Source organism: Mobula birostris, chromosome 13 (assembly GCF_030028105.1).
Source record: "Mobula birostris isolate sMobBir1 chromosome 13, sMobBir1.hap1, whole genome shotgun sequence".
In the NCBI taxonomy this organism is placed as follows: domain Eukaryota; kingdom Metazoa; phylum Chordata; class Chondrichthyes; order Myliobatiformes; family Myliobatidae; genus Mobula; species Mobula birostris.
In genome coordinates, this window is record NC_092382.1 from 3,605,161 (window position 1) to 3,617,354 (window position 12,194).

Genomic DNA, 12,194 nt, shown 5'->3' on the forward strand with positions numbered 1-12,194 from the left:
TAGGACAGAAAGTAAAATTCTGCTCACAAACACCGGAATTAACAGCGATGAATGTCTTAGAAAATATCCAATCCTGATATTTCCGTTCTAGTTACTTGTGAAGGTGAACATTTCCCTGATATCCTATTGCAATCCTGACTGCACTTCCGTTAAAACAACATTTCACTATATTTAAAGCGTTGTTTGTATCATTAACAGACGATGTTAATGTTGATCTGGTGTGGAGAGACGGAGAGCAGGACACTGTGCACTTTGCAAAGCTGCACACTGGGGAGTCACAGGTGTCCGCTGCTCTCGCATCGAAACAGGAGGAGAATATGCAGGAAATACTCAAGTCGGACAATAGCTGTGGAGAGAATCACAGTGAAGTTTCGGATCGATAACCCATCCGAATGACAAGATAGAAAGTGGGCAGTTTTCGGTCTCAGTGATGGAGGAACAGAGGAAAGGTGGAAAGGAATTTCCGTGAATGGAAGAAAGCACACGCATCTTGTTGATGTACATTGTGCTTGTGGGCGAGGGTAAAGTCTTGGCAGCTGCTGCTGATCAGTCTGGAAGTCGGGGTGTGGGGCGCTGTCTTATTGACAACAATAAATCAGTGAAACGGTTTATTGTTACCACATGTACTGTGGTACAATGCAAAACACTTTTCTCTGCTATCCATATACATCATTTCCTCTCATCAGTGCAATGAGGTTGTGCGAGGAAAAACGGAACAGAATAGTACAGGGAAACAGTGTTGCATTTGCCGAGAAAATGCACTGCAAGCAAACAATAAGGTACAAGGCCAAAGGATAATTGGCAGGTCAGTTTTCTTTTTTGAACTACGCTCTTAAACTGCAGAATTCAATACCTAAAACTACAGTGTTGTGCAAAAGACTTAAACATAGATATACAGATAGGATGTTCAAGACTTTCGCAGCGATGTGTGAGGGATGCAGATGCAGCTGTCACTTTTAAACAGCATCTCTAAACATTTATTTTTATTTAATCCTGCTTAAAACTAAAATCATTTTGTCTTTTATTTTCTTGTTTGCACTTTATCCCGTTGTAATTCAGTTTCTACTACATCTACTGTATGAAAAGTGCTTTATAAATAAATTACTACTACTACGACTACTACTTCAGGGTCCTGTTGAATTGTTTCTAGTTTCTACTGCCATTTCTTTTCATATATCGTTTTGAATTTGATGGTCTTTTGCTATGCATTTGTGATAATTATTCGTATTAACAGCCTGGTACTGTATTGCCACCAGGATCCCCTCTGTTTTTGAGAAGATATCTCCAACTCTGAGACAGGCCTTCAATGCTTTCTAGTCGATGCTCAGATCATGGGAATATCTTCCATGCAGGTTCATGCTCTCCAGTTGGTTAATTCTTCCTCCTATAGTGATAACTTATTCATTTTTGTGGGTTGTGATTTAATTTGTTTAGTGATGTGCACTTATTTTTTAAAAGAATCAGAATTGCATATGCTTGTAAGGAGTGCTGAATCCTGCTTGCGTTGACAAAAATATATCCTTAGAACTGATTGTGAATTTCAGAAAGGAAACACACACCAGTCCTCATAGGGACAGCTGAAGTTTAAAGAGTGAGCAACTCCAAACTCACAGTTGTCAATATCTCCGAGGATTAACCCGGAACCAATATATCGATGCAGCTACAAAAAAGGCATGACACCATGTACATTTCATTAGGAGTTTGAGAAAATGTGGTATGTCAGGGAGGGAAGAGAAGATGGTGGCGCGACGCAGCGCGCACGGCTGTTCCGAATGATATCGATTATATGTAACTAGGGACCGTGCACAATCCGGATTTGATGGAGAGAGCTGTGAGAAGCGCGAAGGAACACCTGGAGTAACTTCTGAAATGCCTGCTTCGCTGCCGCTGCTATTGCGCGATCGAGAATCTCCGGGGATGAAGGCCCCAAATCCTCAGCTTTGCCTATTGCCTATTGCCTGTTGCCGGGGCCGGGGTTGGAATGTTCAGCAGAGATGGTGCTCGGTGCTTGGTGTCGGAGAGCTGGTAGGAGGCTCGGAGTTTTCGGATGAACTCGGAGTCGGACTGTACTCTGATGCTTCCAGTATGCTGCATTGGCAAGTTGGCAGCGCTGGAGGTTTACCGTCTGAGTGAGATGATGGGACTTTCGACAGACTTTGCGACTATTAACGTGCCATGGTCTGTTCTTATCAAATTACGGTATTGTTTGCACTGTTGTAACTATATATTATAATTATGTGTTTTTGTTAGTTTTTAAGTCTGTTTGTCATGTGTTTCCGTGATATCATTCTGGAAATACAGTTTATCATTTCTTAATGCATGCATTACTAAATGACAATAAAAGGGGACTGCGTGTCCTCATAATCTAATCTAATCTAATTGTCTGCAAGAACACTGGAAATTTTGTAAGGATGTACATTGGAGAGTATTCTAACTACCAGCTGCACCATCTGGTATGTGAATAGAAGTAAGGTGCACAGTCACTCACTGAGGAACGTCTTCTTCTCCAGTGACACCGGATTTCTGATTGAACAGTGAACCCATGAACACTACATCACCACTTTTTATTTCTATTTTTGCACTACTAATTTAATTCAATTTATTTAAACTATTTAATTTAACTAATATATACTATATTTCAGTTTTTTTTCTCTAATATTAATTGCAGTGTGCTGCTGCGGAAAGGGCAACATCTTTCACAACATTTGCCGATGACATTGATCCCGATTCTGATTCTCAGAATTGTTATCTGACTGTTGGATACATTGTTATGTCTGTTATTCCTCTTCCACATACTGTCCTAAGCAATGTTAACCTAAGTGCGTTGGCGTGTACATGGTGCTTTTTAAAATTTGTCATTCCAGTTTCTATTTTTCCTTGTAAATTTTCCAGATCGATTTTGGACCAGGATTTTATGCCGATATAATGTGTTAATATGGGTATAGCTGAAGTGTTTACTGCCTTTGTTATATTTTCAACAGTGAAATCCCTTTGGCAGATTTTCTTCAGGCTTGTAGTAAATTCTGTCACAAGATTTCCCTTCATCACACGATGATCTATTCTTTTTTTTTTGCTTGTTGATATCCTAAATATTTACATGTTTCTTATTCATCCATCACATATATTGTACCCTGATGCTCTGTTTTATAGACTACCAGCTCTGTTGCACCCTTCTTTATGTTTAATGTTCCGCACTTATCGTGTCCAAAGTTTATGTTTCTATCTGGAGAAAATAGTTCTATTATTTCAATGCCAAATACGAGGATCCTTAATCAAAGAACGGGATTTCCCTTCCTTCACCATAAAAGTTGCCCTAGTCCGCACCTCTTCCATGTTGTGCACATCTGGCCTCACCCTAACCAGGGATAGGGCTCCTCATCCTCACCTACCACTCCAGTAGCCTTCACACCTACCACATAATTCTCTGTAAATTCCGCCATCTGCAACGGGATTGCACCACTGAGCCCATCTTTTCCTACCCCCTGCCCCGCTTTCCGCAGGGATTGCGCCCTAGGCGACTCCCTTGTCCATTCGCCCCTCCCCTCTGATTTTCCTCCTAGCACTGATCATTGCAAGCGGAACGAGTGCCTCACAGGTGGATAAGGTAGTTAAGAAAGCTTATGGGGTGTTAGCTTTCATAAGTCGAGGGATAGAGTATAAGAGTCGCGATGTAATGATGCAGCTCTATAAAACTCTGGTTAGGCCACACTTGGAGTACTGTATCCAGTTCTGGTGGCCTCACTATAGGAAGGATGTGGAAGCATTGGAAAGGGTACAGAGGAGATTTACCAGGATGCTGCCTGGTTTAGAAAGTATGCATTATCATCAGAGATTAAGGGAGCTAGGGCTTTACTCTTTGGAGAGAAGGAGGATGAGAGGAGACATGATGGAGGTGTACAAGATAATAAGAGGAATAGGTAGAGTGGATAGCCAGCGCCTCTTCCCCAGGGCACCACTACTCAATACAAGAGGACATGGTTTAAGGTAAGGGGTGGGAAGTTCAAGGGGGATATTAGAGGAAAGTTTTTTTACTCAGAGAGTGGTTGGTGCGTGGAATGCACTGCCTGAGTCAGTGGTGGAGGCAGATACACTAGTGAAGTTTAAGAGACTACTAGACAGGTATATGGAGGAATCTAAGGTGGGGGCTTATATGGGAGGCAGGGTTTGAGGGTCGGCACAACATTGTGGGCCGAAGGGCCTATACTGTGCTGTACTATTCTATGTTCTATACCTGCCCTTGCACCTCCTCCCTCACAACCATTCTGGGTCCCAATCAGTCCTTATAGGTGAGGCGGCAGTTCACCTGTAAGTCTGTTGGGATCATATACTGTGTCTGGTGCTCCTGGTATGGCCTCCTGTATATCGGTGTAACCCTATGCAAAATGGGAGTCCACTTCGCCGAGCACCTACATCTGTTCGCCAGAAAAAAAAGTGAGACCGCCTTTTAGCCATCTATTTCAATTCCACTTCCTATTCCCATTCCGACATGTCAATACATGACCTCCTCTACTACTGCGATGAAGCCACGCCTAATGCTGGAAGAGCAACACATTATATTCCATCTACTAACCTTCGACCTGATGGCAGGAATATCTATTTCTCCCTTCCCGAGCCCTTTACAGTTACACCAAACAAGTTCCTAGCTATTCACTTCACCCCTCCTCCTCTCCCATTTTCACCTATTAGCTGCGAATTTAAATTTCTTCCTCTGGTCCCTTAACTTCTTTTCTTTCTCCCCTTCCCAGTCCTGATGAACGATCTCGACCCGAAACGTTGACTGTTTACTATTTTCTATCGATGCTGCCGGGCCTGCTGAGTTCCTCCAGCATGTTGCCTGTGTTGTTACTATTTTGAATTAATTGTTTTAACGTTATTGATGAAGAAACGTATAATTTCAAGTCATCAATGTATGGAAGGTATGTCAAGGGACCATTTATTTATTTATTTGTTTAAAATTTGATTCCCTATTTTTGTCCCATTCAGTAAACTAGAGAGTGGGTTTAAAGCTGGACAAAATCATAATGCGCTCAGTGAATCACCTTGGAAAATACTTCGATGTATTTTCCTGCCAGTGGTTGTTCTTTTTTGGTTATTAATAGATTGGATGACTACAGTACAGAAATGATTCATCAGATGGTATCGAAATTTCACAAGTATTATCGGTACTAAGAACTTCCCCACTGCTCAAACTGTAAGTATATTGTGGGTAACTAAGTCAGTGTTTATTAGTGGTGAGGTGCATGATGTTACAACTTTAGATATAAAATAGTCTTATTATTAAAAGCACGTTATAACATAATACGTGACCATTCAGTATTCTTATGAATTCGGAATTGAAGCTGCTCTTGATCCTGGTCTTTTTTCCATCTCATGCTCTAGGAGGGTGTGGAAAGAGAATGTTTCAGGTGGTTTGGGTTTAAGCAGCAGGGCTTGAGCCGGGCAATTAGCGTCTTGTTAAATTCACCGAGTTATTCTGGGAGGTGACAATTGTGATAGCTGAAGATACAAAGTGGAAAATTAACATGCTTGGGAATTGTGGTGGATTGGCCTTTTGGATTGATAATTGTCTTCTCCATGGATGACAGATGGTAATTAGATCTGTTATTTATTTTGGCTGGATTTCCTTGACCAGAAATGTTCCACGACGATCAGCACTGGGATCTGCTGTATATATACATATATACATATATGGGGTGTATGGGGTGTCAGGGAGGGGTAGCACCTCTGGTGGGGGAACATGTCGCGTCCTTTTCAGGGCGGTTAGTCCACCTTTGGTCCCCATCTGGCACTCATCTCTCACCTGTGGCTCCCCGTAGCTGTTTGCATGCGACAGCGGCCACACCCCGGGCAACCGCTTCGACAAGCCGGCTAAACCAGGTGAGGGTAGCCGACAGGTCTCAAACCCTCGGTGAGATAGGGAGTTGTCTATCCCAGCATGTGAAGACAGACTCCGGCGGATTGAGTGGACGAGACCAGCAGAAGGTCCAACGGTCATGAAGGCGGTCTCTGCAAGCATCGTGGAATGTGTAGAGCAGGACAAGACACAGAAGACGTCCTGGTCATCCACTGCGCCTAGTCTCATCTCCAGCCGTCTAGACTCTGTCTTGCCACTGGATCCAGATGGGGATTGGGAAGAGAGAGTGAGGCTGACGCTGCGCATCTCTCCCTCACTTAAATCCAAATCACGCACTAGTCATTATGGTGTCGAGGTCCTCATCGACGTCAACGATGGACGAACAACATAGTGGAATTTCGATTATATACATATCCATAAAAAACACGGCTGGTGTTTAACCCAGCCAAAGGTAAAGTCTTGTAACTTCAAACATCAAGAGTCAGTGCTCCATTAAAGGCAAGACCTTTAACAGCATTAACGAGCAGAGAGATTTTGAGGTTCAGGCTCATTGTTCGCTGAAAATGGACTCAGAGACTGACAGTGTGTAAACCAAGATATGTCGCTTGCTTGTCTTTATTAGTTCAGGATCTGAGTTGGGAAGTTATGTTGCAACTTTACAAAACTCAAGCTAGTCTGAGAATTCGCCCTCTTAACCCTTGTGGTTAAGTTTGCAGATCTGTCTGTAGGAGTAAATAGACAGATTCAGAGAATGGGCAATGACGTGAATGGGAATACAGCTTTGGAAAGTATATGGTCATGCAATTAGTTAAAAGGCATGTAGACCTTTTAATAAACAGGGGGAAAATTCAGATTTTTTTACGAAAGCATGTACTGACATTGGAGCGCAGGTTCGTGACAATTATCCCGGGAATGAAGGTATTCTGGAGTTTAGCAGAATAAGTGGGGAAAGGCGGTGGTAGAGATGATATAATTGAAACCTATCGATATTGAAAGTCCTAAATGGAGTGGATGATGTGCAAAGGATGTTCCCTATAGTGGAGGAGTCTTGGACTAGAGGGCACAGCTTCATAATAGAAATATGTCCCTTTTGGACAGCGACGAGGAGCAATTTCTTTAGCTGGCGGGAGGTGAATCTGTGAAACTATTGCCATAATGCGTCTGTGGAGGAAAAGTCATTGGGTATATTTAAAATACAGTTTGATAGGTTCCTGATTAGTAAGAGATGGCAGGACAACGGGGTTGAGAGGGATTGCGTAGCAAATTCGATGGACCGATAGCCTTATTATGCTCCTAGGTCCTATGGTCTTAACCTGCATCTGCAGTCTTGCATTCACTTCTGATCACCCAATTCTTGGAAGGATGGAGAAGGTACAGAATAGGTTCATCAGGATGTTGCTTGGATTCGAGAGCATGTGCTACAAGAAGAGGCTTAAGAAACGTGGATTGTTTACTCTGGACGTTAAGGAGAAACCTGACAGAGGTCTACATATTTCAGAGAGGCAAAGTTAGAGTAGAGAGTCAGTATTTTTACCCAGGACTGAAATCTCTAATACCAGAGGTCATTCGGTTCAGTTGAAAAGGCGAAAATGTGGGTAGCGCTTCTTTTTTTTCCTAAACACGGAGTGGATCCTCGAATGTACTGACTGGGTGGTGGCCGAGGCAGCTAAGACAGGCCTATTAAAGATAATCCTAGATGTACCCATGAATGCGCAGGAAATTGAAGGGTATAGCCAGTTAATATAAAAGAGGATACTAAATGTTATATAAATAATAAAAGAAAGCAGAGGATAGATATCAGACTGCTGGAAAATGATGCTGGAGATGTAGTAATGGTGCAAAGAAAATGGTAGACAAACTCAACAAGGACTTTCCGTCGGAGTTCCTTGTGGAAGACTCCGGCAATATGCCAAAATGTTAAGCGTATCAGGAGCAGAATTGAGTTTTATTATGAAGGAGGAATTACTTTCAAAGCTGAAAGCCCTGTAGTTAGATAAGTCACCTGGACCGAATGAGACAGTGTATTATGAGCCTCCTGGGTTGTGTGGGGATTCCCAGTGTGTAGGACCAGGAGTGAAGGCTTCAGCAAATCCAACATCTAGATTAGTGGAAACATAAGGCGGGAGGAGAGAGAGCAACGCGCCGCGTGCGCAGCCCTCCGGTGAAAATGATATCGTATCTGTTAAATAGGGGCCATGGACAATTCTGATTTGATGGAGACAGACGTGAAAGCACAGAGGAACATCTGGAGAAATTTCTGAAACACCAGTTCTCTGCTGTTGTTCTCTGCGCGATCGAGAATCTTCCGGAGGGAAGACCTCAAAATCCCCGGCTTTGCCTGTTGCTGGCGACCGAGATTGAGGTCGAACCGCTCGAATAGAGATGGCGCTCGGTACTCGGTGTCGGAGGCCTGATCGGAGGTTCGAAGTTCTCGGATGACTCAGAGTCGGACTGTGGTCGGGCATGGCAGGAAGAGTTTTCTTCCTTGTCCCGTCTGCGTGAGATGTGGGACATTTGAGAGACTTCGAACTTTTTACTGTGCTCATGGACTGTTCTTCATCAAGTTATGGTATTGTTGCACTGTTGTAACTATATGTCATAATTATGTGGTTTTGTTAGTTTTTTCAGTCTTGGTCTGTCCTGTGTTTTGTGATATCACACCGGAGGAAATATTGTATCATTTCTTAATGCATGCATTACTACATGACAATAAAAGAGGATTGAGTTTCAAAGTCTAATCTAATAAATTGCAATATTCGGGCTCCAACGAGAGATTCTCTGAGTTCTAACTGTATACAGAGATCCGCAATGATTCCTAATTTCTGGCAAGCCACCATCTAACATCTGAGACTTGGCTGGAACTGTGCATTTCATCACTCACCTATCAGTTGGATGGGTAACTCAGACAACCGGTGGGCGATATTCATGTATTCCTGTGGATCAGTGCCTGTTTAAATTTTAAAAAAAAGAAAATCATGAAAAGACAGCTACTATAATTAAAAATCTTTCTTTCTGTGTTCCTTTGTGTTCAGTGCATGTTTTTAACGTACCGAGTTCCTGTATTTCCCTCAGTATTCTGTCCAACTTCGGTAACTCAGTCCTCCATGTCACAAAGGATTCCCACATCGCCCTCCGGGCCCGGGAGCCTTTCTCCATCACCAAACTGAGGAAGAGTCTGGAACTCTCTGCCCGGTTTCCCTTCTCTGTCAGTTCAGTGACTTTCTATAGAAAAAAAAACAATGAATTTATTGTGGAGCATACAGACAGACATGGAGAATGTGCAGGGAAATATCTGTTCATGGCCCCAGTAGCTTCAGAACAGATGCAGTCACTGGGCTGCTGCCTCATCCTCCCTGGGTTCAGTCACTAATAGAGAAACAGTAACTGAAGGAAATTCAGCCCAGAGTAGCGGAACTCAGAATCAGAGTAGAGGGACATCCATTTCGTACAAAAATTAAGAAAAATTTCTTTAGCCGATGTGGAGTGAATTGACATAGATGGCTGTGGATACAAAGTCATTGGGTATACTTAAAGCGAAGGTTTATAGGTTCTTGATTAGTCATAGCATCAAAAGGTATGGGAGAATGCAAGAGAATGGGACTGAGGGGGATAATAATTCAGCATGATGGAATAGCGGGACAGAAGCGGTGGGAAACTGGTCTATTTCTGCTTCTATGTCCCATGGTATTAAAGTTGGTGTTTCAAGACAACAGAAAGTTAAGGAAACAACAGGAATTCTGCAGATGCTGGAAATTCAAGCAACACACATCAAAGAACGCAGCAGGCCAGGCAGCATCTCTAGGAAGAGGTACAGTCGACGTTTCAGGCCGAGACCCTTCGTCAGGACTAACTGAAAGAAGAGTTAGTAAGAGATTTGAAAGTGGGAAGGGGGAGGGGGAGATCCAAAATGATAGGAGAAGACAGGAGGGGGAGGGATGGAGCCAAGAGCTGGACAGGTGATTGGCAAAAGGGATATGAGAGGATCATGGGACAGGAGGTCCGGGAAGAAAGACGGGGGGGGGGGGGGACGGGGGAACCCAGAGGATGGGCAAGGGGTATAGTCCGAGGGACAGAGGGAGAAAAAGGAGAGTGGGATAAAGAATATGTCTATAAAAATAAATAACGGATGGAGTACGAGGGGGAGGTGGGGCATTAGTGGAAGTTAGAGAAGTCAATGTTCATGCCATCAGGTTGGAGGCTACCCAGACGGAATATAAGGTGTTGTTCCTCAAACCTGAGTGTGGCTTCATCTTTACAGTAGAGGAGGCCGTGGATAGACATGTCAGAATGGGAATGGGATGTGGAATTAAAATGTGCAGCCACTGGGAGATCCTGCTTTCTCTGGCGGACAGAGCTCTGCCCTTGCCCATCCTCTGGGTTCCCCCCCCCCCACCCCTTGTCTTTCTCCCCGGACCTCCTGTCCCATGATCCTCTCATACCCCCTTTGCTAATCACCTGTCCAGCTCTTGGCTCCATCTCTCGCCCTCCTGTCTTCTCCTATCATTTTGATCTCCCCCTCCCCCTCCCACTTTCAAATCTCTTACTAACTCTTCCTTCAGTTAGTTCTGACGAAGGGTCTCGACCTGAAACGTCGACTGTACCTCTTCCTAGAGATGCTGCCTGGCCTGCTGCGTTCACCAGCAACTTTGAAGAAAGTTAAGGAAAGTTGGTGCGGTTGTCTCTTGATGGAGATGGTAACTACTTGGCACTTATGCTGTAAAATCGTGTTCTCTTCCTCAATGCAGGCATGGACTGCCTTATTAAATGAGTAATTATCAATGAAAAGAATAGAGGGCTATGGGTAACCTCAGGTAGTTTCTAAAGTAAGGACATTTTCAGCACAGCATCGTGGGCCGAAGAACCTGTATGGTGCTGTTGGATTTCATTGAATAGTATTCAACCAACATACTCCCCTGACCATATGATGGAATGAATATCATCGAGGGTGCAGCTGGAAATGGACGGGTCCAGAGTATTGCTCTGAGAAATAACTGAGTGATGTCCTGGGGCTCGAATGATTAATCTCCAACAACAGTTAACAAGTAGAGAAATGGAAAGATTGCCCATCACAGGAAAAGTGGAACATAATTATGCCAAAAATAAATCTGCATAGTTTCATGTCGTTCTACTGGGCTGGAGTTTCATTAGAACCGGGTCTGATGAGCTACAGTTGTGAAAGGATTTAAATGTTTATGTTCCATACCAATAAAGTGGAAGATCTCAGACGATGAATCCAGAGATGAGCATGGAAATAGAGCGTTGGCTAGTGGCCAATATCGACATCGGGAGTTTGGAGAGGAGAGGACTTCAATCAGGACCACGGTCTGAAGATACAAGACAACAGCAGTTCCGTATAGCGAGGAAGAGCTTTGACCAGTGACCAATTGGCTTTTGGAATAGATGATCAGGCGCAAAGCTAAAGGAAGGTGGGGTTAGGCACGTAGTCAAAGTGGTGATTTTACGACTTTAATTCTTGAGGCTTTAGCTCTTCGAGGTTTCCGCTGAGAGAGGCTTCAGTCAGTGAAAGCAAAGAAAATAAAAACTCAAGTTTTTTCATTCTCTTCTTGCTTTATATTTGCTCAGCTTGGACAGTAGGGCTGACAGGCAGAATAGTGGAATGCTCCTCTTGCTGGATGGGGGAAGGCAGTGTCCCTGACGGCTACAACTGCGAGATTTGTATCCAGCTGCAGCTCTAACAAATTAAGAGCTGGAGATGGAACTGTACGAAATCTGGATCAGTTGGGAGGCTGAGGGAGTGATCGATAGGACATATAGAGTGATAGTTGCAGCAAGGGTGCAGGGCAAAGGAAACTGGGAGACAGTCAAGAAGGGGAAAGGCATGAAGGGGCCAAAACAGAGTACCGTACCCCTATGGCAATACCCCTGAACAAGAGGTAAAACACTTTGTATACTGCCCCCGGGGGGGGGGGGCTGTGGGGTGGGGTAATAACTCAACAAAGGAAAGTACAGTGGTCGGTTCTCTCACTAAGTCTGCCTCTGTGACTCAGAAAGGAAGGAAGGGGGAGAACAGGCACAGTGTGGTGATGAGGGATTAGATAGTGAGGTTCCTGGATGGTATGGTGCATCCCGGGTGCCAAGGTGAGGGATATTTCGGATTCGAGTTCTCAGCATTCTTAAGTGAGAGTGTAAGCAGCCAGAAATCGTGGTTGATATAGGTGTCAATGAAACGGGTAGGGTGAGTGAGGAGGTTCTGCATAGGCAGTTCAGGGAGTTAGGTGCTAAGTTAAAAGGCAGGACTGCAAGGGTTGAGGTCTTATGATTGCTACCCCTGCCGCATGCTAGTGAAACCAGGATTAGGATGATTATCCAGTTTCATACG

The 12,194-nt window shown here is 43.9% G+C and overlaps 2 protein-coding genes across 2 annotated transcripts in view; one reads left to right on the forward strand and one right to left on the reverse strand.

Moving 5' to 3' along the window:
* Window positions 1–12,194, forward strand: part of LOC140208312 (uncharacterized) — a 119,745-nt gene that overhangs the window by 60,474 nt on the left and 47,077 nt on the right. The window lies entirely within an intron of this gene.
* Window positions 1–12,194, reverse strand: part of LOC140208246 (NACHT, LRR and PYD domains-containing protein 3-like) — a 30,278-nt gene that overhangs the window by 14,250 nt on the left and 3,834 nt on the right. The window contains exons 3-4 of the mRNA XM_072276785.1: window positions 8,905–9,076; window positions 8,736–8,801 (exon numbers count right to left, since the gene is read on the reverse strand). Of these exons, the coding sequence (XP_072132886.1) occupies window positions 8,736–8,801; window positions 8,905–9,076 (238 nt within the window). The remainder of the gene's footprint in view (window positions 1–8,735; window positions 8,802–8,904; window positions 9,077–12,194) is intronic.